The sequence below is a fragment of the Leptonotus elevatus genome, chromosome 3 (assembly GCF_054856555.1).
Source record: "Leptonotus elevatus isolate MCC_2025b chromosome 3, RoL_Lele_1.0, whole genome shotgun sequence".
Lineage (NCBI taxonomy): Eukaryota > Metazoa > Chordata > Actinopteri > Syngnathiformes > Syngnathidae > Leptonotus > Leptonotus elevatus.
Genome location: NC_141241.1, coordinates 10973077 through 11000773, shown reverse-complemented (window position 1 = coordinate 11000773; position 27697 = coordinate 10973077). Strand labels below are relative to the sequence as shown.

Genomic DNA, 27697 nt, shown 5'->3' with positions numbered 1-27697 from the left:
GTTTTTCATTGAAGCCTCTGCCCAACCACTAATTCTGTCCCGCACCTCCTTCGTCTGGGCCTCTCTCACCCTAGTCTAACATCTACTTGTTCTCAGACACATTCATCTGCCTCCCGAGAGAGTGCTCTTACATATTAACTGTCCATGGTGTTATTGTTAGGCAGGCGGCTACATCTCGTTGATCACTCAGCTTTTAACTCTGGGCCAAATCTGTGCACTAAACGCAGGACATTGCACTAAGACTCTCAACGAGACGGACGACCCTTGCTGTGATTTGATTTTGGTGATCGGTCGCTGAAGGCAGATTGGGGGGTAGTGGTGGTTTTGGTGCCGGGAGATGCATGAAGGAGCATTGGGATGTTTTTCTACAAAGCCCTTAAATACAGAGATGAAGACGAAGAAGACAGTCAGGTATGCTATCAAGTGATAGTTTTTTTTAGAAGCTACAGAGTTTACTGAACCAGCAGGACCGCTGATTGAGGTTTCCAAATGTACATTTTGAGTCTGGTAATCAAGATGAAATTTGGTTTAACAGTACAGTTTCTAACCCTGCATACACAGTAAATGTCATCTTACAGTAAATCGAATAGCATTTGTCAGTCCGCAGTTGTTGATTCATTTGATAATCGACTACTTGTTGATTGGAAAATAGTTGATTTTGACAAGTAGCCAAATGCTAAAAAAATAAAATAAAATCTCTATCAAATCGAGATTTGATGTACAGTAATTTGTGGACTATAAGCCGCTAGTTTTTCACTTGCATTCAACCCTGCGTCTAATACAAAGGTGCGGCTTATCCATCAGATCACAAGGGGGCGCACTATAAAGGAAGCGCAAGAGCAACAGGCACAGCAAAACAAACCAAGTGAGCCCAAATACAGTAGGAGAGACAGAACGAGAGCGAGACAATTTGCGCCCTCATTATGGAAAAGAAAGTAGCGGGAACCCGGTGCGGTAATATTAAAACACCTGCGGCTTACAGTCGGGTGCGGCTTATAGGTGTAACAAACTTGACTATTCCCCAAATTTAGCTAACGCGGCTTATAGTCGGGTGCGCCTTATTGTACAGACATGACTGTAGATGAAACTCGATTTTACTTTACAAAATGTGACCCAATGTACATCTTGTTCCGCAGAATATGTGACGTGCCAGATTTTAGCGATTGAAAAGGGATTTTTTTGTTTGAACTTGTTTTGATGTTGCTATAGTTTCTGACACTGCATGCACAGTCAATTTAATTCAATTTAGCCATCTAATTATGTCAACAACAAAAAAAAAAATTCAACTAATTTTAATTCTAGCCAAATCTGCAATCTGGATTACTACTTTATGCCACTAGGTTTGAATTAGCAGTTTCTTACTCTGCATATACTTTGAAAATGTGTTCAAACAATATGCGATTTGTTGAACCTGATTAAATTTGGATGAATACATTTTTTTTAAGCATCCAATATGTGTACCTGTGTGTGTGTGTGTGTGTATATATACACTCACACTACAAGTTTATCTTGTGCAAAAAACAAACCCAAAACAGCCCCTTCACTTCCAGTTTTGTCATTTTAGGTTCTTGTTGGGTTTAGTTGAAGTGCTTTAAGGGATTCCTCTCGTATTCTGGGAGGGATTAGGCCTATTAATCCTACTGGGGACCGCCCCAGCTGCTCTGACTGAAAATTTAATCAATTGAACATTCCTGAAATGTAAATCCTTGTTTTGGGAATAAAAAAATAAGGTAACATAGAATGCGATTATCTTTTCAATTCTATTGCCCTGACATTTTGAGCTCATACAGCATACTGTAGCTCCTCAGCAATCTATTACCGGTAATTATTATTTGTTAAAATTGTTTAAAGGTTGCCCATTTATTGGCATGTTTACTAAATATGTTCATCTTCTCTTCTCTTGCCAGTCCCAGAAACCCTGGATAGAAAGCACTTTCACCAAGAGGGAATGTGTGTACATACTTCCAGTGTCAAAGGACCCCCACAGGTATGCGTTTGCTCCCCCGTAGTGAGCCTGGTGGTGGTAGCCGTGGAAACATTGTACTGTAATTGTATGTGTGTGTCAGACGAGGCCCAAACCTCAACCACCACTCGCACAGCGCATAAGTGAATCCGTGTCCAACCTTGCTTTTAAGACTCAGACTGTAATTATAGCTTGACGATGTTTGTTATCGTCCTCCACTCAAGTGACCAATGAATTCAGTTGTTTTTATTTGCGTGCCATGTTTGACCTCCACCAAGGATATTAAGTTTAATGTCTGTTTTTTAGCGCAGGATTTTGCACCCAAAAAAAACCCCAACAACTTCACAGAGCCCATTAAATGTGCAGGTCGAATTACTACGTACTAGTTACTAGGGGTGGGAATCTTTTAATGTCTCACGATTCAATTCGATTCAGATTTTTGGCCCTGCGATTCGATTCAGAATCGATTTTCGATTAAGAACGATTTTTGATTCAAAATGATTTGATTGCCAATGATTTTTGCTTCAATCTACAGATGTGCAAGGAGTTGTAATCTACTCCAGTCTGACTAGCTAATGTTAATTAGCGCGCTACTCGCGGCACTTTTATCACTCAAAAGAACGGCTCCATACGGCAAAAAAACAACTTTTATTGGAATAACTTGATCGTGACTTTTTCCTTCTACTTTCTAATGTGGCTACAACTTAACAGTGTATTAGACCACGTGGAAACACACTGCCCCTCAGCGGCCAAACTGGGTACAACATGAACAGCGCTCCAAATAAAGGCACACACAGACAAAGGCAAGACAGTATAAAATAATTTAAATAAAATCGATTTTGGGACATTTAAAATCGGTTCTGAATCGTACTAAATGAGAATCGCGATTCTTATGAGAATCGATTTTTTTTTTGGCACACCCCTACTAGTTACTAGTCAGTTAGTTGTTGTTTTTTTTTAAAACACAATGTGTTTTTGGAATGTTTTGGGGCTATTTTCATGGCAAAGAACATTATTATTCATATACTGTATAAAAAAGCTGTTTTAAAAATTGAAGTTCTAGTTGATTCCCACAGTTGCAGGATGTACTGTTTAATTGCTTTGTTTGATAAATCATCTCTGTTTTTAGTTACTCTTTGTAACTAACATGCATTCCTCTTCCTTCCGGCACAGTTATTCTTTTTCTTAGTGTTTTCTTTTTAATCAATAATTTGCCTTTTCTCACCCAGCTCCAATGCATGTTTGAACTCATACTGTAGTTAGGTTAGTGGACTTTGAATCATGGACAAAATATCAATGCAGCAATGTGTTATATTATCAATACACTTAACATTTTGAAAATATGCAGGCCCTCCAGGGAACTCCGAATCACACCACTTGTACAGTATATTTGTCTGTATTGGTTGATAGTGAGTCAATCCTGACTAAACTGAAAAATGAAGTGATAACTGGTGGTGATCTTCTTGCTTGCTAGCACTCGCTGTGGACTCTGTTGGATTTCAAGCTTGTGAATGCTTCATGTCATGTGTTTAAATTCCATCTAGATGCCTTCCAGGATGCCAGATTTGCCAACAACTAGTCCGGTGAGTACCGCCTCGGTCTTTGTTTCCTACATTCTTTGGTCAGACAGGATTAGCCTGGAGTCAATCTTCTGCTGGCCAGAAGCAGCCTCAAGGCAAGGAGTGTAATACCAGCGAGCAGAAACCTGCCTCAGGAAACAATTAACTTCCAGGCTTTGTGATGCCACATTCTTCGCTAAGCTAATCAGCTGAGTGGAGAACCTCATGTTGCCCATAAATTATGATGATTGTGACCTCGCCAGTAAAGCTCATTAAAATGTAAATGCAGTAGTCACTTGTTTATTCTTGCAACATTCTTATATTATGAGAGTCGTGTTTTAAAGGCTGGATTTATTCTCATTTGGGGTTGTTTTCTTTCAGTAGAATGCTTCATAATGTAGAAAAAAATCTGAAATATTTAGCTGGCATATGTGAGAATCATAAAAAAAGAAGAAGCTACAATCGACTTCACAGCTCACTCACACTTTTTACTGTAGATTTTTTTTAAATTCTTTCATAAATAAGCCTGAAACTGATAATGAGACGACACAATCATAAGTCAATTGTAAAGTCAATAAATGCAGAAAGCTGAGAACGCGTCTGCCTTTAGTAACCGTATGTACAATGTTTTAATAACATTTTAACGTTCAAGTCACACCACTGTTATTAGTAAAAGACAAAAAACACTTGAGCTTCATTGTTAATGGTCCCGTAATTCTCTCATTCGTGTAAATAGAATCTCAACACAGTTGATAGTTTAAACAGCACAGTGGACACTCAACCTAACTTATGAAGTCCACCACATCCGGTCTTCTTGTCGTAAGACCCTTGTTCATGTTGTTGCGATTTGAGTAAGTGTCACTAAATATGAAATACGCTGAAAAAAGAAACACAAACACTCCCTCCCCCCACCCCTGCCTCCACTGTATTTTTAGCTTTGCTTTAATTAAAAATTTTGGATGCTTGTGTTTTGGAAAGGCGTAAAAATGCTTACATTTCAAATAGTGTTTAAATCTTAACATCTCCAACACTATACTTGTGTCTGTTCTTTTATTGTATCTCCCTCTGGTACTTTTCTAGCATAAAACAAAGTCATGAAGAATGCAATAATTGAGAATGAACAATCAATTTACCACAGTTGCAAGAGGCCAGGAAAAGCTTGAACTTTGTTCTTGAAAGTTACATTTTTGCTCACTTTGTAACCACGTGCATGTGCGCTGCCGGCGCAGGTGCTGCTGCGGCCGTCTGGTGCGGCAGCATGTTGGCTTCACAGCCAGCCTGGCCAACAAGTACTCGGACGTGAAGACGGCTGAGAACGCCGGCGGGCCCGCGCCGGAGCTGGAGGAGTGGTCGGTGGAAAAACACACAGAGGCCAGCCCCACTGACGCCTATGGTGTCGTTAACTTCCAGGGAGGCTCGCACTCTTATAGAGCCAAGGTAGGAAGGATTACTGTGTGCCTCTGTGTACCAGGCCATATTGGTCATTCTCCAAATATGTACTGTATGTGGCATGGATTGTGGGCGGGGAAATATTAACACAGAAAAGTCATCTTTATTGTCAAAACACCATGTTGAATGGGCAACTCTTGCAGGAATTGAATTGACAGCTAACTGTATTAGGAAATTATATATTTTTTTAGTAAATATAGCCAAATTCTGAACTAGTTTGTAGTTTTATATTTTTGTAGTATATAAATTTATTTTTTATTTTTTCAGATTTATTAAAAAAATTCTGTTTTGTACAAACAAATGCAAAATTACTGCTCTTGATGATAAATGCATGAACTGTATAATGGTATAGTAATAATTAATTTAAAGGATAAATGTAACCGTTTTTTATTTCTATACAAAATAAATGTAATCATGCTTTTATCCTAGAGTATTTTATAATATGTATGTATGTATGTTTCCATTCATTTTATTTTATTACAAATTTTATCATTAATTTCTTATATTAATAAAATGTTTTGTTTTCATTTCGGATAAAAAGGTGAAACTCAAAAAGTACAATAACCTGTTTTTTTATTCGACTTCAAAATATGCATATTTACAATGATTTAAAAAATATAATATTAAAAAGATGCAATTATTTTTTTTAAACCTCACTGTAAATTTGCAGGATTTCTGCAGTTATTCCCAGCCTTCTTTCTTTCTTTTTTTTACATTTTAGCATGTCATGAACTAAAATTAAAATGTTAATTTTTATAGACATAATAATAATAATAATAATAATAATAATAAAAGATATGAGAAAATGTGTTCTACTTTTGGTCTCAAATAGGGACAGTTCTGTCCTGTAGTTGATTTTGTTAGTTTTTTATTATAATTTTTTTTAAATAATTTTACCAATTACAATTTTTACGATAATTATTTGTTCAGCTGTTTAATAGAAAAATTAGGAACATAACCTGCACAAACGTATGTGTTCTGTAAACGTCGCCTTTTTATGTCATGACCAAATATGTGTTTTTTTTTAAATAAGAGGAAATAAAAATCACAACAGAAAAAAAAGGGTAATATATTTTGTTTGACATTTGAAATGTGATCATCTTCATTTGTCTCCCTTGTGTGTTGTGTGTGTGTGCTTATTGAATGTCCGTGCAGTATGTGCGTTTGTCCTACGACTCTCGTCCGGAGAGCATCCTGCGGCTGATGCTGAAGGAATGGCACATGGAGCTGCCCAAGATCCTCATCTCTGTCCATGGGGGCGTGCAAAACTTTGAGCTGCACCCTCGCATCAAGCAGGTGGTGGGCAAAGGCCTCATCAAGGCAGCTGTCACCACAGGTGCCTGGATCCTCACTGGAGGGGTCAACACAGGTTTGGAGACACATTTTCTTTGCAGATCCGTACTCTACCAGGGTTTTAGGCCACCTTAAGAATTTATGTTTTAGCATGGTTTTAATGGCCTGATTTTATAAGACTACATCTATAATATACACAAACAAGGAAAAACTACTTATTCTACATAGGCCTGTCACTCATGAATCTTTTTGGAATCGATTATCCAATGGACTACTCGGGTAATCGTAGTTTAAAGTGAACCCTAACCTAAAGGCAATATACAGGAAGTAGTAATAAAATCTCCGACACTGACTGGTATTTGCATCACTTTCTCAAAGGTGTAGCAAAGCATGTCGGTGACGCTCTCAAAGAGCACTGTTCCAGATCATCAAAGAAGATTTGCACTATAGGTATTGCATCCTGGGGAGTCATCGAAAACAGGACCGACCTCATCGGGAGAGATGTAAGACGTACCATTATGTCGCACTGTAACCAAAAACACAATGTTCACCTTTTTGTTGGGACGTCTCCACAGATCATCGCTCCATACCAGACGCTGCTAAATCCCCTCAGCAAACTCAATGTTCTCAACAACCTCCACTCACATTTCCTCCTCGTTGACGACGGCACGGTGGGCAAGTATGGGGCGGAGGTCCAACTGCGGCGAGACCTGGAGAAGCACATCAACCTCCAAAGAATACATGCACGTAAGAGCCACACCATAGACGTCGCCTATGGAGGATACACTGAACCCTTTGTTCGTGGTGGATACGTTCCAGACCCACATGCAAAAATGTACACTTAAGATAGACCATATAAAATATATACTTCTATTTCATCACATTTGGGATTCATAGAACTGGAGTTACATTCATAACTTTTGATTCACTCCCTACCACACGCTTCAAATACATTTAAACTTCTTAAAGCACTGTTGTTGAATACATTATGAACACATTGTTTTTGCAAACATAAAATGTAAATACTGTACAATAGTGTAATATCTGTGTCTTAGATACGTGCCTTTGATGGGGCCTGGTGTGGTGGCTTGCTCCAAAAATAAAAAAATAAAATATTATTGCCAGGCCGTGATGAATTAAATGTGATGTGACGCTGTCAATTTTTTTGATCCTTCGTCCTCATCCTCGCAGGTATTGGTCAGGGTGTTCCCGTGGTGGCGCTCATCTTAGAGGGCGGTCCCAATGTGATCTTGACCGTGCTTGATTACCTTCAAGAGAGCCCTCCCGTCCCTGTGGTGGTGTGCGAGGGGACAGGCCGAGCTGCTGACATACTGGCCTATGTCCACAAGCAAACTGAGGAAGGCGGGTAAGGACTAGACTTTTAAATGCTGATGAGGAATCACATCGCACGTATAGTAACGTAATTGACAGACATAGACTGACAGATATTGAATTAATCCCATGAGTGAAATTGAGTTCATAAGAAAAGAAGCAAGAACATCAATTTATTATTATAGTGTAACTTTGCTAAATGGTTGAAGGCCAAGACTGAATTAGTCACAATAGTTCTTATTTATGATCATAAAAATAAGTCAGTACTTGAGCTCAGGCAAAAAGGCATCACATTAGATGTACAGTATTTCGTTTTGTCATCTTTTGTTTTTAAACAATATGTTTTATGACAGTACATTTCAAACGTTACTCAAGGCAACTAAACATTGACAACGTCCAGTATAATCAACACCCGTCAGTGTAAGCCAGTAAAATTTCAAAGCAGACTGACAGATTATATTTTAGTTACTTTATGTTGGCTTTTTATAGTGCTGCTGCTAAGAAATCACTATATTGGACTGTAAATCTTTTTTTCTTCTCCCAAGCGGCCTACCAGACGGTGTGGAGGCGGACATCATCGCCACCATCAAGAAAACCTTCAACTTCAGCCAGAGCGACGCCATCCACCTTTTTCAGACTCTGATGGAGTGTATGAAGAAGAAAGAATTGGTAAAGTGAAGCAATACAATACATCATTAGAGGGATCTGCACAGTCCAAACAACAGCAAATCAAGTCAAGGATGTAAAACAAAATGTGCTTTAAAAAAAAAAATCATTGTAGATTTTCTAGTTAGACTTGACAGTAATTTGGCACTTTTTTGTATAATTTCTCAAACAAAAATCACTAACAACGCAGTTGGACACAAGTATAATTAATTCTTGCCTCTAACATTGTAGTCCACACATAGTAACAATAAAAAAAAAAAGGTACTATTAATGATTCCATTTTACTTCAAGCTGAGAGTTGTGTTTTTTTCAACACAGATTACGGTGTTTCACATCAGCTCTGAGGAGAGCCAGGACATCGACGTTGCCATTCTTAAGGCCTTACTCCAAGGTAGGAATTCTTCCCATACTCTCTCTTTTCGTCTTTTAATAATAAAGGCACATTTCTGCCGTAGTGCAACCCGTGTTGATTCAGTGTTCATCTAAGGCAAAGGCTATACGTTTTCAGGGCTGTGCCGTGTTTTTGTTCTGTTATTGATATGCTTTCAAAGCAATTTGGCCGTGTTTGCCTATGAGGAGATCATGTTCCCTGCATTCACAGGATCTCCGTCACTACTACCTCTCGAAACTCCGTTCAGAGTCACATAATGAATCAAAATCTACTTTACTTGACGTTATGGAAGCAACTTATCACTACCTACCCTACCTAGTACTTTTCTTTTCAAATAAATTCTTCCAACCCAGGGAGTGATTCCTCATCCTCCCTTTATATTTAGACAAAAGACAAGAATGCCTGTGGTGACAGCAGGTGAGTGATCATATTGACTTAAAAGTTCACATAAACAAATATTTGTCAGCCCAAGGTGTGTTCTTGCTGGTGAAACAGTAACTCATCCTCCAAAGGGCCCTGAGTTTGCAGGCCTGCAGGCAATGTTGCCCTCTTAAAGGATAAAGAAGTCAAAATGGACACCGCATGCCTCAATTTAAAGAAGTAGAATTGTGTGATTATCCCTTAACCCCAGGTATTTTTTCTAAAGTAATGATTGGAATTAAAAATATATAAATTCCTAAATATGAATGTCTAAAATTAAGGCCTAAATTACCATTAAAATTGGAGCGGTTATCGTTCCGAGGTTTTAAAGAAATGTTAAAGGCACAGTGTTGCTACAAAGTATATCTTCCTCGGAATTCTAAGTAAGACAGTATTTCGTCATCACAACAATTATTGATACAACAATTATTTTTCCTTAAATTTATATCTTTCTTAAAATATTACTTAAATCATTATGTACAATGATCATATTCCAGGTTTATGTTTGGGGAAAATAGCAACATTTATTTCTTAATTAAATGAGTGCCCAAGTAAGGGTTAAAGTCTTTCTTCCACTTTTCCCTTTTGGTATTTATGATGCACCAGGCAGTGTTGTGCAAACATGATGTGTAGTGGGAAGTTTGTGGGTTGTTAAATCATCACTGTCGCTGAAACTAGAAATGTTGTGCAAATGGGAATAATGATGTCAGGAAAATCATTTTGAGTCAGATTGCCGTTACGCACACAACCCGTTTAAAGTGCAGGAAGTACGACAAAACGTGGGACACAACACAGCAATTAATGAATCAATTGAGACTGGGCTGGAGCCCTTAATTCCCTTGTGAATCTTAACTCTTTATTTTATAGGACATTTTGCACAATTGTATGCTTCCAACTTTGTGGGAACAGTTTGTGGAAGAATGAGTTTCACTTCCTGTAGCCTGTTAGTGTAAAAGCAAGGTGTCCCAATTATTTTGTCCAAAGCAGAGTAGCGAACTGGATTGACTTGATTTAATCTAAACCTGTTAGCCACTTCACAGGACATATACAGTTAGTAAGGATTATCTTCCCAGGTAATGTACCTCTCACGTACAGTATGTGTCTGAAACGCTCACACTCTACTAAAATGTACAGAAAAAAAAGTTACGAGTTCCTACTGAATTATATCCTTGAAGGCCCCATTATATGAGAGTATTAATGCAAATTCCCACCTGTGTGTTTCAGGCACAAATGCTTCTGCCTTCGATCAGCTGGTCCTGACCCTGGCCTGGGACCGCGTTGACATTGCCAAGAATCATGTGTTTGTGTACGGACAGCAGCTTTTGGTATGTGAGTGCGCGCAAATGTGTGTTTGCTTAGCTCAGCTTTAGCCCCAAACCTTTGGACTAGCCCAAACTGACCCCCGGATCTCAAATAACCACAGTGGTGCAGTCTGAGGAGCCTCACGGGCCATGAGCAGCTTGTAACATGAACTCTTATTACAGTGGTCATTATGAGCTGCTCTCACTGCTGCTGTTTATTTTGAAACTTTGACCTTCGGGATTCTCTTCCCGATCACATTTATTTAGATTTTAGAGTGGAACTCGGTCAAATGGATCTTTGTCTTTGCCCTGATTTTTTGTTTTTATTTTATTTTGTTATTTTTTTATCATAAGCTCAAACCCATGTATTTGTTTTTGTTTTTTTGTGGTCGCAGGTGAGCTCCTTGGAGCAAGCCATGCTCGATGCACTGGTGATGGATCGAGTGGACTTTGTCAAGCTGCTGATTGAAAACGGTGTCAGCATGCACCGCTTCCTGACAATCAGTCGGCTCGAGGAGCTTTACAACACTGTATGGTTATGAAACACGCACGAGCAAAGAACCAGGAAGTTTGCAAATGATGATGTAACAGTGTTTTTTTTTTTTTCATTTTAGAAACAACCTCCCAACAATCCGACCCTCCTCCATCTGGTTAGAGATGTCAAGCAGGTCAGTGGAAATGATTTCCACCTCCCGAGTACAACTCGATTCAATCTCAAAAGTGCTGTTTTATCATTGTATTTTTTCACAGAGCCACTTGCCTCCAAACTACAAGATCACCCTAATTGACGTGGGCCTGGTTATTGAGTACCTGATGGGCGGGACTTACAGGTGCAACTACACCAGGAAACGCTTTCGAATCATTTACAACAATCTCCATGGCAGCAGCAGGGTGAGTGGCCGGCAATGCTCCACTGGTGAATGGCACATAATGAATGCAAATAGAAAATCATTCTCCCCTTTGTGCGCACAGAGGTCTGGACGCCACCCAATGGGCTCGGGCTCTCATTTGAGGAAAAGCCATGAGTCATTCAGCATGCAAGCTGATAAGAAGGAGAAGACCAGGCACAACCATTTCATCAAGACTGCACAGCCTTATAAACCCAAGGTAAAGATGGCACCATGTTTTGTTTTGGTTGTTTTCTTGTTTTTTTAAGGACAGTGCACATGAATCAACAGAACAGAGAGCATACAAAAAGTATGCTGGAGTTTGCAGTGTTTAAAGCTCTTTCATCTCCCTATCTCCCTCTCGCTCCTCTATGGGTGTAACTGCTCATCCCTCCCCTCTCTGCTTAGCCGAGAGGGAAGAGGAAAAAAGCGGCTGGCCTCTAATTGATTTCAAAGAGGTTGGTCGTTTAGAACGAGACGTCTCATATCTGCAAGCTGCCAATCGTATTGCAGCAGGACGTTCCCTGCTAAAAAGTCTCCTCAAAAAAGAAAAGAAGAGCTTATTACTGGTGACAGAAAGTTTTAGCAGTGATTAAAACATTGCCTTTTTAAAACCATGGTAAACGGTAATCGGCCTATGCCTACATGCATGACAGCAGTCCATCTCATTTAATAGGCGCTGCAGAAACGAAAAAACAATGTGCACACTCAAAATTAATCCTTTATTAATTCATTCACTGCCATTGGCGGCTATAGACGTCAAAAATAAATTTTAACTATTTCTATTAGTTTAAAAAAAATTACACTTTTGCTAACAAGAGTATGAAAACCTAGAAAAAATATTTTTGTTTATTTAGAACAGATATACAATTTGTGATTAATCGTTAGTTAACTAGTGAAGTCAAATTAATTACAAATTTAAAGGCCTGACTAGCCTAATTTAAAAAATATATTAATATATTAATCGTATGATAATTTTATATGTTATTAATGTACAATAAAAAAGTATAGGTTTTCATAAAAAATGAAAATAAATGAAAAATTGTTAAACTAATACAAATAGTTCACATGAATTTTTGACGTCTATAGTCAAGTTGAGATCTCATACGATTTGTGGACCTCAAATGTCAAATCACTTTGAAGCACATTTTCCCCTTAAATTTTGGGTTAATTTGTGGCTTTTGAGGTTCTAATGTTTTGCATCATTAAAATATATATCTGTCACTTATGCTTCTCTAACTGGCCTCCTCTTAGTTGGAGTCCACCAAAGAGCAAAATAAGAAGCGCAACAAGGAGGAGATCGTGGACATCGACGACCCGGAAACGCGACGCTTTCCCTACCCGTTCAACGAGCTACTGGTGTGGGCCGTGCTCATGAAGCGGCAGAAAATGTCGCTGTTCTTCTGGCAGCACGGCGAGGAGAACATGGCCAAGGCCCTGGTGGCCTGCAAGCTGTGCCGCTCGATGGGCTACGAGGCCAAGAAGAGTGATGTGGTGGACGACACGTCAGAGGAGCTTAAGGAGTACTCAAAGTAGGTTTCCTGTGACTGGCGGAGTGTGAAACTAAATATGTGGTTTTAGGTTAGCCTGTTGAAAGCTAATGAAGACAAGAATTCACATCTTCTGGAAATTGTACACTGAGTGTTTATAGTAGGGGTGTGAATTGCCTAGTACCTGGCGATTCGATTCGTATCATGATTCGATTCGATACCGATTAATCCCGATACAAATCTATAAATTGATTATTGCGATTTTTTTTTTTACTCAAATTTAGAAAATACTAATCAGTAAACTTGAACATGTATACTGTAAGATTTGTATGAAAATGTATTTATTTATCTGAAAATTCAGGCTTATAACTGAGCGACTGCATTTAACAAACAGGTTGCAGTCTGTTTCATGTTTGAAAAGCACTGAAAAAATATTAAGGCTTAATGTTCCATTAATATAACATTCTTCCATGCTTAATGTGTGAAAGTAAGACGTTTTGTTGAATATTCCCATAAAAAAAAAAGTTTAAAAATCGATTCGGCCGCATATCGAATCGATTCGAGAATTGTGCGCTGTTAATATCGCGATATATTGCCAAATTGATTTTTCTAACACCCCTAGTTAATAGTAAAAAAAAAAAGAAAAAGAAGAGAGAGTTCTATCAAGCCTCATTTTGTGGCTCATTTCCGTATGTAATTAAGCCTCAATTCGAACCTGGCAGCGATTGCTGGTGTTTTTCAGTGAGTTCGGCACGTTGGCGGTGGATCTCTTGGAGCAGTCGTTCAGGCAGGACGAGACCATGGCCATGAAGCTGCTCACCTACGAGCTGAAGAACTGGAGCAACTCCACCTGCCTGAAGCTGGCCGTCTCCTCGCACCTGCGTCCCTTCGTGGCGCACACCTGCACCCAGCTGTTGCTGTCTGACATGTGGATGGGGCGGCTAAACATGCGCAAGAACTCCTGGTACAAGGTTCATGCTCCATCTTAGATTTTTACTTCTGGTTTGCTTTTCAATGAGTAGTTGTCCTTGTAACTTCTTAAACTGTGACACATAAAGCATAAAGAGACAGAGAACACATTTATATGTGTACGCTCATTAAACACAAATGCAAAATATGTATTTGCAGTGGATATCTTCGATTATTAGCACACATACTCACTAAAAGCCTCATTACTTCATCTTCCTAAAGTAATGGCAGTTACGTTATTTTTTCGGGGGGGTCAGAAAAAATTAACCAAATGATGGTCATATTATCTATATTAATACTTTTATTTCAGGGTTAGAATTGAATGATCTGTTTAACTAAGGATGTAGCTGATTTTGATAGTGACAAGGTTGACAACCATTTACTAGTGATCAAGCATTGTTTATTCTTACTGTGCATCCCAATATAATATAAAAAATATGAGAACCCACCCACCTCTATGTTTGCTGCCAGGTGATCCTGAGCATTTTGGTGCCTCCTGCCATCCTGCTGCTGGAATACAAATCTAAGGCCGAGATGGCGCACATCCCACAGAGCCAGGACGACCACCAGATTACCATGGAGGACAGCGAAATCAACTTCCAAAATATTGCAGATGACATCCAAATGGTCAGAAACGCTCGGTGAATCCCGCTGCATGTTTCTATTCCTTTGCTTGTTTGTATCCCCTTATGAAATGTGATTTCTTTTTAGGATGTATTCAAGGAGGCCAGATCCAGTGACCCTGCAGAAGCAAAGACCGACATGGAGACACATGTGCGGTCCAGAAAGCTGCCATTAACCAGGAAAATCTACGCTTTCTACCACGCTCCCATCGTCAAGTTCTGGTCCAACACGGTAAGCATGCATGTTATTCAACATTTGAAAGGTCATATTAAGATGGGAACCGTTTGGGATTCTCCCAAAATTTCCAGCCTGAGTGTGAGTCAAAAAAGCTTATCATAATGCTATTTACAACAATCGGTAGAGAAAAAAGAGAGCAGTTAAACTTGGGCTGGATCCTTCTTGAGCTGTCAATTTCAGTTAAATCAATCTTCATTAGAATTTTAGTGCACATATAAAACTCATAAAAAAAGGGTCTCATTGTACTTGCAGTAATAGTAGTCAATAATGACAAAAGGGAAAGGGACAAGGTGCATAGTCTTAGTTATCAGACACTCAGATATGCATCACTTACGCTTTGGATATTCGCCGCTTAATGACTCCCATAAAGGATCAATATTACCACAGCTCCTCTTTATGGTAAGCTCAGGGAACACATTCATACAAGTCTTGGTGATTTGTATTTATGTAGTACTAGGAAACACACACTGAGGTTTTGTTACTGCTATTGTCACATTTATCATTATGTGGGCATCTACACTGTTTGTGCTACAGTAAAGCCAAGTAAATCGCTCCATCTTGCCTCAAATGCTTCGCGTCCACACATTCAGCAGGCATCCTAAGAATCACGTAAACCATTACTTCCCCCCCCCCCCCCCCCAAATGTAGCCAACCAATCAGCCTTGGTCAGTGCAGCCCGCCCCCTCAAAGTTCCAGCATGACTCAGCAAGACCCTGCTGCTGAGATAGTACTCAGCAGCCCCCTGGGGAATTTAATTACCCCGGAACTTGTTGCTGGTGGAAAAGACTGAATTTTACCAAGGTCAATTGAAAAGTTCTCCAAAAAATCCAGCGGTGGAAAAGCCCCTGAATTGTGTTGGAATTTCTCAGCATTCTTACAGCTTTTCAGTCATCACATTCACACTCATGCTTGAGATTATCTCATCTCCTCTTTGTACGTAGGAAGCCCGAGGCAAGTTCTCAGAAACGTGGGAATCGCTGCTTGGTTCTATTTACGAGGACAATAATAAGCAGATAGCATCAATGAAAGACTTCATCAGCATATCTCAAATTGCTTCTGGCAATCCTGACCTGCATGCATCAATGGCAGCGCTCTGCCCAGACTTACTCGTCAGATAAATGCTTGATTTCCAAGCACTTTACTACTTTAGTGTTTTTGGTTTGTGTGTAGTTTAAAAGTTTGCCTAGTCCGTGTTGTATCTGGTATATCAGCTCAAACCTTAAACAATATATATGCTAATGATCCTACTTTCCCACAGTCCCATTATTTGACCCTTAATTCTGTTAGCAAAGTTGGAGTTGAAGAGGTGTTTTTTGAAAACAAGGCTCCCCCTACTGTAGGAAACTGGAACTGAATCAGTGTACCTGTCTGAAAATAATTAAAGCAGCTTTAAAAAAAATAATAATAATTATAATAAATGACAGCCATGCCAATTGCATCTTTCTAGTGTAGAGCCTCCAAAGTTGAACATAATCTGTTCCATAATCTGGTTGACAAACAAGTTGTTGTGATTTCCCCACCTGTTAACTGTAGAAAATGAACACATTTATTATGAGTATGAGTCGCCTTGGTAATGAATGAATTCTGACACAAGCCTGCCTATCTTTTCTTGTGTGTCCTCAGCTCTTTTATTTGGGTTTCTTGATGCTCTACTCATACGTGGTTCTGGTAAAAATGCCTGAATGGCCTTCTCCTCAAGAGTGGGTCGTCATCCTCTACATCTTCACCTCAGCCATTGAGAAGATTCGAGAGGTACGTCATTCGACAGCGTCTTAAATAGTTCTTTTCACGAATGACCAAAATGTTTGCCTCGTTTGCAGATGTTTATGTCAGAAGCAGGCAAAATAAGTCAAAAGATAAAGGTGTGGTTTGACGACTACTTCAACGTCTCCGACTTCCTGGCAATCGTGTCCTTCTTCATCGGCTTTGGCTTGAGGCTCGGTGGAGGAAAAGCCTTTGTCCCTGGCAGGACCGTCTACTGTCTCAATATCATCTTCTGGTACGTGCGACTCCTCGATATCCTGGCCGTCAACCAGCAAGCAGGGCCCTACGTCATGATGATCGCCAAAATGGTGAGTTCCCAACACAACTGTCACTTTATACCACATACCGATACGCTACTCATCCTTCAAACTGGTAACAAATGGAAACTGAAATATTCGTAAGATGTTTAATAACTGCAGGTAAAGACAATATTACACATTCCAAACTATTTCTTTACGATCATTCATTATAACAAGTCTAAATTTCAGTGCTGAGGATATAATGCTCCAAATTGAGTCTTTTCATGTTTGTATGGTTTAAAGCTTACCTGGTATATCCTTGCGTTTCATTCCTTTTCTGCATCATCCTTTACAGGTGGCCAACATGTTTTACATTGTGGTGATAATGGCCATCGTCCTGCTAAGCTACGGTGTTCCCCGCAAGGCCATTTTGTATCCGCACGAAGAGCCGAGCTGGACGCTGGCCAAAGATGTGGTGTTCCAGCCGTACTGGATGATGTATGGGGAAGTGTATGCCTATGAAATCGATGGTAAGGACGGTGAGGATGGAAAGGGAGATTACGAGGGTAAGGTCAGTTGTGCTCCAAGCACCCATTTAGGACAACAGAGGTAGTTAGATGTAGTTGAACATGATGCACATAAAAGTGTTTTGTGGGTATGTATATATGACCTGATTGGCCCTTTTTGTCTTCACAGTGTGTGCCAACAACAGTGACCAGTCAGTAAAGGGCCTGTGCACAGAAGGAGTGTGGCTGACTCCTCTCCTACAAGCAGTCTACCTCTTTGTACAGTACATACTCATGGTCAACCTCCTCATCGCCTTCTTCAAGTAGGTGCACCCACTTGTTCACACACCCAAACTCCAATTTCACCCTGACAGCTTATCAAATAAACCCCCGTCCAAAGGAAACGGGATACAATCTAATGCCATGCTTTGCAACGCAAAAGAGAAGACAAAACAGAAAGGTTTGAATATGAGAACTTATGTAAAGAGGAAATTATAACAAACAATAGTGCTAGTTATAAAAATATTGTATCAGTATACTACGACTGAATTTTAACTAGATATTGATCCTGGATAGTGAAGTATGACAACTTTACAATTACCACACGTTTCTATAAGCTTCCATTAATCAATAAATCAATGTCATGTATGAAGGTGACAAGAAAAAGAAGATGAGCCACAAAATGAGGATTGGCTTGACCAATTTTCCACAAAAGTAATTATCTAGTGACATAAACCAGTGTGTGGCCATAACTGTAACAGCATCCTCATCTTTCTTTACAGCAACGTGTATCTACAGGTGAAGTCCATCTCCAATCTGGTATGGAAGTACCAGCGCTACCACTTCATCATGGCCTACCATGAGAAACCGGTGCTCCCTCCACCCTTCATCCTCCTGTGCCATATCTACTCGCTCTTGTGCATGTGCAGAAAGAGAAAGAAGGAGCACACCTACGGGCCAAGTATGTTTATTGAATCCAGAACAGAGTAGCCTAAAAAAGCCTGTGTGTGTGATTTTTTTTTTGTGTGTGTGTGTGTGTGGGGGGGGGGGGGGTTGTTATCATATTGTTGTCCAAATCCGAACATTTTCCACCTTCAAGAGGTAGTATCACAGCTGTATTGTTGTGGCTCTGAAGTGACAATTCTGTAGGATGTCTGTGTAAAAAGAGCCAATATCAGTTGTTGTTGTCCCCTTTTAATTTTGGGGCTTTAGTTTCCAACCACTTTTTGTAAATTGATAGGCAGACACGATTTTTTTTTTCTTTCAATGACCAAAAGAAATTGGCCTCTACCATTTTCCAGTTTCCTCCTTACAATTATTTTTTTCGCTATATATTTGGAGTCACAACGCAATCATTTTATTCCTCTTCCCTTCAGAGTTGTTTCTGACAGAGGAAGACCAGAAGAAGCTTCATGACTTTGAGGAGCAGTGTGTGGAAACGTACTTTCATGAAAAGGACGACCAATTTCACACAGGAAGTGAGGAGCGCATACGGCTCACATCTGAAAGGTACGACCTCTTGTCACAGAGGATTAGCAGCAGATAGGGCATTCTTATAACAACAAACTTTTTAACTCATTCACTCCCAGCCATTTTCGCTGAAGCAACCCCCTTCGAAATCCAGTAAAACAGCCGGGAGCGGCTGTTTTACTGGATTTCGACTGATTTTGCAAGACCCACAAATATTGTTCTATTGCTATGAAAACCTGGAACCTGCCAAAAGAAAGATTAGTCTCTTCTTTCATCAGGAAAAAAAGTATATTTGTATCTGTTTCCGTTTTGAAGCAATTAGCATTAGAATGTAGCTAAGTTTCATCATTATCCACATTCCTGTTGAAAACACTGGCAAAAAGAGCTTGTTGCAACATGGCCTTGGCTAATCTCTTATGCTCTGCTGCCACATGCTGGTCGTTTTTTGTAATAATTGCCATTGCTTTAAGCCACCTCTTCATGTCAGAAGCTGCATTAAAGCCTTCTGTATGCTCTTGCATAAAAATAAACTATTAAAAAACGTATAAATACGTGTTTGGGAGTGAAGGACAAAGTGTTTAAAAAAAAACATGTTTTTGGGTTTGAATGAGTTAATGTCAGTTTGTAAACAACAGCATAAAGAACTGAGATTTTCAGATGCTAGCACTTTTACAGTCTAGGGATGTATTAGAGGAAATATGGTAAGGTAATTGGTGGTACTTTTCAGGGTTGAGACCATGTGCATGCAGCTGAAGGAGGTGGGCAACAAGGTCAACTTCATCAAGCGCTCCTTGCACACGCTGGACTCGCAGATCGGTCACCTGCAGGACCTGTCCGTCCTCACCGTGGACACCTTGAAGACATTGACTGCTCAGAGGGCGTCAGAGGCCAGCAAGGTCCACAATCAGATCACCCGGGAGCTTAGCCTCTCCAAGAACGTGGTCCCCAGCATCGTCCCCCTTGCGACAGACACTGGCCCCCAGTCCAAATCCTCCGTGATGGGGAAGCGGAGCGTCGGGGGCTACCTAGGCTCGGCGAACATCGCAGACTCTCTTTTTGGGATTGGTGCCGGTGGCTTTGGGACTGATAGTAGTCGTAGAGTCGGGCCGAGCCCTTTAACAGAACTTGGGCTGGATCCCAATCTGAGCCCAGAGAGGAGGGGCTCGTTCGGGCTCGGGAACCTGGCCGCCGAGGCTGGCTCCCCCAGCGGTGCCTCCAGTGCCTTTGGCCAAAGTGCTGTGGCCATTTCCCCTCCGGAGCTGCATTTCCGGGGCCACTCGCTCACCCGCAGTAAGCTGACCCGTCCACACGAGCCGGAGTATTCCGACTCGCCATCCAGCCTGCCCAACGTGCCCTCGCGCGTTGCGCACTTCCACATCAGCAGCACCCCCTCCCACCCGAGCGGCTCCAGCCACCCAGAGCTTGCTCTGGCTGGGCTTTACCAGCAGACGCCTGACAGCGCCGCTGTCGAGTTTGGGGCGTTCGTCGGTAAGTATGACCGAGAATCCGCTGTCGCTCCGACGAGGAGCGAGGACGATGAAAAGTGTGTGTGTGTGTATCCTACCGTGGTCGTTGTATCTAAGACTTTGGGCGCTGCTCAGCCTGCCTGCTCTCCTGCTTGCTACGCGCATCCTGACTATGCACAGGGGTTAGGAGGGGGGGACGGGGCATTGGGGTACGTCAATGAGGCTTTCTGCGATGACGAGGGTCCGACAGCCTCTCCGAGTAGATGCCAAATAAACGCTCAGAGCCAAGAATGTAGCAGATGGTCGTGTTCGGCCCACGCCCCTGCAGTGACAGAACCCCACAGACGAAGGAGCAGAGATTGCGATGTTCCTCTCCCGCCAGGGTCCTGCTGTGAGGGGCAAAATCGTGACAAGCGGATACACGTGGAAGTGCAAACAAGAGGTTTGAGTTGCGGGTCGCACCGGCCGGGTACTGGCATCTGTCCACTTCCAGATCGGGAGCCATGCAGCTTTTTCCTCCCTTTCGCTCCTCTGTCTGTTCTGGTTGGTTCTGGTGCGGTCCAGATGTTTTCGGACATGTTGTGGCCGCTTGCATGTCTGATTGATTGACAAGTGTGACGGTTTCCAGGATACTTTGGGACAGGTGGAGGTGGGTTCAGGGTTCTCGCGAGACTCGTGTGTTTTAATGAAGTGTGGTGATGGGGTTTGATTAGCCTCTTTTTGTTCTGTGTCTCCACAAATCCAATTATTTATGAACGTTTTGCTACAAGAACTGTTATCTGATGCACGTGAAATAACATTTTAATTGAAGAATGTTATGTTTGATTGAAAGGTGGGTTTGGTGGTAGAATCAAACAAGATTTGATCATACACGGCTCCCAATGTTGTCTTGTTTTCAGGACATAAAGACAGTTTTGACCACCAGCGCTCAACACCCAAAGAGACGCGCAGCCCACAACGCAGCCCACAGCGCAGCCCGGCCACATGCAGCAGACAACTGGTCGGTCTGTCAATAAAAAATATATATATTTAAACAAAAAAAAATGTCTCTTACGGTCTGGTCATGTGATCCCAGGTTCAGCATGAAGGCCAAGGTCACATTAGAGCAGTTAACTCCTATGCCGGTTTCACAGAATTTGACAGGAGTCCTGCTTTTCTCCATCCCGATTCAAGTAGGTTACCACAAATAAATCACAACGTTTTGTAACGCTCAGTGTGAAATCACTGTCTGTCTGTCTGTCTGTCTGTCTGTTTGTCTGTCTGTAGCTCTGAGGAAGAAGGACCGTAGCAGAGTGTCAGCTGAAGACATCCTCATCCACGAGGATCCCCTGGTAGGTAGTGCACACCCCTTGCTAACCAAAACAGCAGCACGTGAACGATCTAAAAAACACTTTTATCCCCTAAATATATGAAATTTAAGAAAACATATATAGTAAGCATGGCAGTAAGTGAGCATGCCTTCTTGTGACCATATGTTCTTATGCTACTATGCAAAATGGTTTGTAATCTCCAATTGTTGTGTGTCAAGTCATAAACTGAGAACGCCCAATACTAACACAAATTCTCTCTCCCAGGAAAGAGTCCAGTTCAAATCAGCCCAAGCAAGCAGCCTGTATGTATCCTCCTGTGTGTGCGTGTGTACAAACATAAAATATATCGTTTTTAGATAGTACTATTACATAAGCAAAATACCATTGTTTTAGCATGTTTGAAATGTATATTCATAATCTGCCTTTTACTAATCAAATTACATTTTTTACAATTATATTTGTCATGTAGCATATGAGTTGTAAAGTTGTCTTGGCATCAACATTTAATAAGCTTTATAAATAAAGTTGAATTCATAAGAATGCCCCAAAAATCTCTATAAAGTACTGGTAGGTACGTGTTGCATTCAGGGAAACTGTAAACCGTACTTTTTTACATGCAATCTCGAGGTTTTTTTTTTCTCACCTGACTCCTGTCTCCCTTCTAGCCAACCCCCCGGAGAGGACACATTAACCAGTAAGAGTTTCACTCATCACCTATCTTTTCATATGTGTACAATCAGGTTCAGTCTGGATCAGCAGGTTCTGCTGCATTACAAATGGTCATTGTTGCCTTTAATGCACAAATACATTTAACACATTTAACAGAACATATTTATTTTACAAAACTGTTTTTATTGCATTTCTTGGCTTGTGGTTGTTTTGAAATGTGCAGTATGGAAATAAAGATAATATACCGGTAATATAGAGAAATGGAAAGTAAGGACTTTTGCAAATATTTCATTCCATAGTTGTTCTATTTCCCAATTTAGTCTTTTTTTTCTTCTCTCTTATAGCTTCAGTCTCTCTTTGCCCACCTCGCCACTCCCACCTTGGACCCAGAAAGGACTGTGAGTAACTTTTGGTCCACTTTCAATACTTCCAATCGGTTTACATGGGAAATTATTTAGTGGCGTAGTGCTTAGAAAAATATGTGCTTTCTTCCCAGGACATATCAGTACACGCTCTAGACGTAGAAATTACTAAGTTAAATTATTTCTCTATTGTTTGCTCTCTGCAGCCATTGGGTCACCTTTCAAGCCTATGGAAAGCTACCAGTACTCAGGTAGGCTTCTGGATGAAAATCTGCTTTTTATTAAGGCTGCAAGACCCCTTAAAACGGCATAAAAAAAAAAGGCTTAACAAAAATAATTATCTTAATTTCCAGTTTGTACTTTTCTTTCTTCAGCTGTAGAACGTAACAACCTGATGCGACTGTCACAGAGCATCCCCTTCACCCCGGTGCCCCCCAGAGGTGAGTGTGTGCATGTAGACGCACCATGTGAGGTTACAAACAACACAGCAATTCTCACAGTGCGGCTTAATGAGGAGGAAATGTGCAACCAAGTGTGATTTCCGCACCTCCTACGCTCGGTATGTTGTCATCTTTGTGTGTCTGTTTGGTTTCTATCGTTGCTGCTTGCTCAGTTTGGAAACGCCTGTTTGTTCTTTTGCGTCCCGATTACATAAATTCAGCATTCACTGAGTGGTTAAATTAGGATCTTCATTTTTATTTTTTTCTAAACAAACAGCAGTTGGTAAAACAACATCAAGTTGTGTCATTGTTTCTTTTTAGAGCCCACACATTCATTGGTGTCATAACTCAAAGTGTCTGCTTGAAACCACAGTGGCAGGGCATGTTATACAACAAATGGCGCTATGACACAACCTAAATCCTGAAATCTGAAGTGGTGTATACATGAAAACACTTCGAAATATGCATCTTACCCCAACAGGAGAGCCAGTGACGGTGTACCGCCTGGAGGAGAGCTCGCCCAACACCATCAACAACAGCATGTCTTCCTGGGCCCAGCGCGGCCTCTGCGCCAAGATCGAGTTTCTAAGCAAAGAGGAGATGGGCGGTGGCCTTCGACGGGCCCTCAAAGTCCTCTGCACCTGGTCCGAATATGACATCCTCAAGCCTGGACACCTGTACATCGTCAAGTCCTTCCTGCCTGAGGTGGTCGAGACCTGGCAGAGCATCTACAAGGACGACACCGTGTTGCAGCTTTGTCTCAGGGTAACGAAACACAAACAAAGGCAGTGCATTATAAATGCATGCTTGTTGTTCCAGATTTGATTTTTTTTTTTTTGTGTGTGTTTCCAGGAAATTCAACAGCAGCGAGCAGCGCAGAAGTTGACTGTGGCCTTCAACCAGATTCGACCCAAGCCTATTCCTTACTCGCCAAGGTAAACACAGCGTCATTGGGGTTGAAGAAATGAGAAGTTCTGGAATGATGGCATCCGAGGGCTCCTGATGCTATTAAACAAATGTTCTTTCTCCCTTTGCTTATTGGGAAAAATCAAAAATCATGATTAAACGTTCTCACAATAATTATCAAATGGATCAATATCAATACGCAAGACTAAAAAAAATGCAACCATTGTTGACATTTTTAAATGATAATTTCTTCAACATTCCTAGAAAATCACAATTTCCCATCACTGGTGAGATGTTTTTCGAACAGGCCTGAAGGCTACTGAGAAAATAACGTCAAGTTAAAGGCTCTGTTGACAGAAATAATTTGTAAGAAGTGTCAGTTGAAAGGCAGCTTACTTTTGCAGCTGATCTGCAATTTCTAATTGGGCGACAGTAAACATAATTGAGAATTGACATGGGACAAAACTAAATCAGCCGTGTTCGGTAACATGAGCAGTAACATGAGCACCTCTCACAGGCTTAGCTGTGAGTCAACCGCTCAGGTCGTTTGTTTGGAGGACGGGAACCACACTGTTCTCCTTTATCAGTGTGACAACGGATTTTGCAAATATTACTTCCTTTTAGAATAATCACATACTGCAGTGTTCCTTTTAAGACTCCGGCCACCATTAGAAAAAATGAGTTATCCAACTTTCATTTTGTTCTCACGGTGTCATGATGACTTCAACCAACGAGTTTGTCACCAAACTAGATAAACAGGCTGCTGGGTTTATTATTATGGCAACCAAATAATCTTGCGTCTTTCTGTCTAGTCTCTATCTTGCGGGATTCCTGTCAGTTTAGTTACAGTTCCCACTTTACGGTACAGCTCTTCATCTATTTTTTGGGCATCCTTAATTCATGCAACTGTATAAAAAAAAAAATAATAATAATTATAAAAAGTTTTCCACTATAAAATGTGTGTTATTTGTTTTATGTGACTTTGAATGCGCTTTGAGAGTTTTGCCTAAAACTGGGTTGATTTGTTAATTTTGCCTTAATTTTAGCACTGTTAGTCGTACCCACTGTAAATGTTTGTGACCTTTCATTGCCTGGTAACCAGTCGTGGGTGGTACCCCACTTCTCGCCCCAAGTCAGCTCACGTGTGACCCTAGTGAAGACATGCCGAATGACGACGGTTTGAAATGTTTATAACATATTCCTGGATAAAGTTCCAAATGACCAAAAGTCAAGGCAACAGTGCTCTTGTAATAATTTAAAAATAATAAGAAGAAGAACAAAGGTATGTTTTTAGATTTGCCACCATTTTGTGCACGTGCAGGTTCCTGGAGGTGTTCCTGCTCTACTGTCACTCCGCGGGCCAGTGGTTCGCCATCGAGGAATGCATCACGGGCGAGTTCCGCAAGTTTAACAACAACAACGGCGACGAGATCGCGCCCACCAACCTCCTGGAGGAGACCATGCTGGCCTTCAGCCACTGGACATACGAGTACACGCGCGGCGAGCTGCTGGTGCTCGACCTGCAGGGTAATGTCACCTCTCCATTTGTGTGACCCCCTTTTTTTGGCGGGGGGGAAGTGTCTCATTACAGTTTGTCTCTTCCTCTTCAGGGGTTGGAGAGATTCTGACCGATCCGTCAGTAATAAAGAGTGGCGAGAAGGGGTACGCCCAACACATGACCCACACCATTTCATATGTCTATTGACACCTGTGTTAGCTTTGGCTAAACATTAACTCATTCACTGCCATTAACGGCTATAGACGTCAAAAATTCATTTGAAATATGTCTATTAATTTTCCACTTTTTCCACTTTAGAGTATGAAAACCCGAAAAAAACTTTTTTTTTATTGTACATTTAGAACAAATGTGTGATTAATCGTTAGTTAATTATTGAAGTCATGTGATTAATTACAATAGAAAATTTTAATCGCCTGCTGCGATAATAAAAAAAAAAAGATTAAAAATTAGGGGCGTCAAGCAATTACATTTTTTTTATTGTAATTAATCGCATGACTTCAATAGTTAACTCGCGATTAATCACACATTTTATATCTGTTCTAAATGTACAATAAAAAAAATCTAGGTTTTCACACTTGTTAACAAAAGTGGAATAAAGATTTCATTAAAAATTAGGGTGTCAAGTAATTATTATTTTTTAATTGTAATTAATTGCATGACTTGACTAGTTAACTCGCGATTAATCAAAAATTTTATATCTGTTCTAAATGTACAATAAAAAAAATTCTAGGTTTTCACACTTGTTAACAAAAGTGGGAAAAACATTTTACTAATAGAAATAGTTCAAATGAATTTTTGACGTCTAAAGCCGTCAATGGCAGTGAATGAGTTAATAGGTCATATGATTGTATTTATCTCTTATACTGTGTATATATACTTTTTTTTTAAGACTATACATAACTGTAAGTCATATTTCTTTTTTTTTCCTTTTTCTTTTTACATCACTCGTTTTTGTGGATGCTGCCCACAGGTCTTACGACATGATCTTTGGACCAGCCAACCTGGGTGACGACGCCATTAGGAACTTCCGGGCGAAACATCGCTGTAACTCTTGCTGCAGGAAGCTGAAACTTCCCGGTGAGCTATTCTACACTCTTCTTGGCCCATTTTAGAAAGTTCTCAGGGTGACATACATCTTTAAATATCATGCATACATCACGAAAAATACCAACTTAAAAACCAATTAACTCTCCGAGTACCACCATAATGCCTAAACATTACAATGCTAATAATATTGGTTAAACTAATAGAAATAGTTCAAATGAATTTTTGACGTTAATAGCCGTCAATGGCAGTGAATGAGTTAAAATTAAAGTTCTTTACAAATGCTCTTTGCTGGATTGAAAAAAAAAACCTGATAAAAACTTTAATGTAGTGATTCTTTCATGCATGCGTACCACGTTTTGAGAATTTCTCTGCTCTTGTCCCGTGTCAATAAAAGCATGGGATTAAATCTTGGTGTTTCGGTTTAGACCTGAAGAGGAACGAGTACACGCCTGACCAGGTGGCTACCAGGGGGGCGGAGCCAAGGAGCCGCACCAATCAATGAGGCTGACGACGCTGTGATCAATCAATCAACTGGAAGAATCCCGCTTGTTTCCATGGAAACGGCCATTCGCTGTGTCAAACACTCAATCATGTTTGCAAATGCATACATGAGCAGGTACACCAATTATCATTATTTATTGATGTTTCTTGATGTTGCCTTCTTTTAACATATGTGTATATTACAAAAAGCAAGAAATCAAAGTGCATTGTATATCTGTTACAGCATCACTGCATTGTTTTTATTGTTCTAAATGTTCAAACATCTTGTATCCCTGCGTTTTATCTCCGGCTTTATGAAACGATGTTTAAAAAATGTAATAAAAAAATAATAAAACGGGGGAGGGGAAAATGGGCAGATTGCAATGCAACTTTTCCAGGACATCATTTGTGTCATTTCATTCATTTATTCAAAAAAAAAAAAAAAAGTGTGTCCGCCCTCGATAGTTTTTGTTTCTACAAGGTACGATTGCAATATTTTTGTCATCACCTGTCAATTCGCGCAGATGGATTAAATCTAGTGTATCTTATAGATACTGTTATCTGCATGAGCATGGACTTTATCATCTTTTATTCAGGGTACACGTTAAGGGTATATTACTGTATACATTTTGTACTGAACATCATTTATATCTAATAAAATTGCAAACAAGTCTACTGTGTCACGTTATCGTATACTATCCCTCTTATACTTGAATTTGTATCATGTTTTATTTTGTGTGTATTTTGCAAGGAACATTTTGCCCTCAGACAGTTTTGAGGTGACGTTGAATAGTCAATTGCTCGACTCAAAGTTGCAGACTGGTAAACGCCCAAAAATTCACAAGTAATTAGAAGCTTCAATTTTAATGCATTGTGTGTGTGTGCGTGTGTGTCCGCCTGCCTGCCTAGATCGCTGAGTTAGTGACGTCCGTGAAGTC

General features: G+C 40.4%; 1 protein-coding gene across 1 annotated transcript; it reads left to right on the top strand.

Moving 5' to 3' along the window:
* On the top strand, window positions 1-26921 carry trpm7 (transient receptor potential cation channel, subfamily M, member 7). The gene is made up of 40 exons (XM_086071008.1): window positions 1-411; window positions 1908-1987; window positions 3508-3546; window positions 4752-4959; window positions 6127-6340; window positions 6643-6767; window positions 6840-7011; window positions 7456-7630; window positions 8142-8265; window positions 8581-8653; window positions 10298-10398; window positions 10770-10904; window positions 10989-11042; window positions 11125-11265; window positions 11347-11481; window positions 12516-12793; window positions 13494-13722; window positions 14192-14347; window positions 14432-14575; window positions 16205-16333; window positions 16402-16653; window positions 16940-17114; window positions 17281-17413; window positions 17873-18051; window positions 18467-18599; window positions 19288-20468; window positions 20926-21026; window positions 21102-21198; window positions 21293-21357; window positions 21601-21638; window positions 22002-22030; window positions 22350-22403; window positions 22574-22618; window positions 22742-22807; window positions 23289-23572; window positions 23660-23742; window positions 25035-25240; window positions 25324-25375; window positions 26203-26309; window positions 26705-26921. The coding sequence occupies exons 1-40, from the start codon at window positions 358-360 to the stop codon at window positions 26779-26781; spliced, it is 6123 nt and encodes a 2040-aa protein (XP_085927134.1). The 5' UTR covers window positions 1-357; the 3' UTR covers window positions 26782-26921.
* The last annotated feature ends 776 nt before the right edge of the window (window positions 26922-27697 follow it).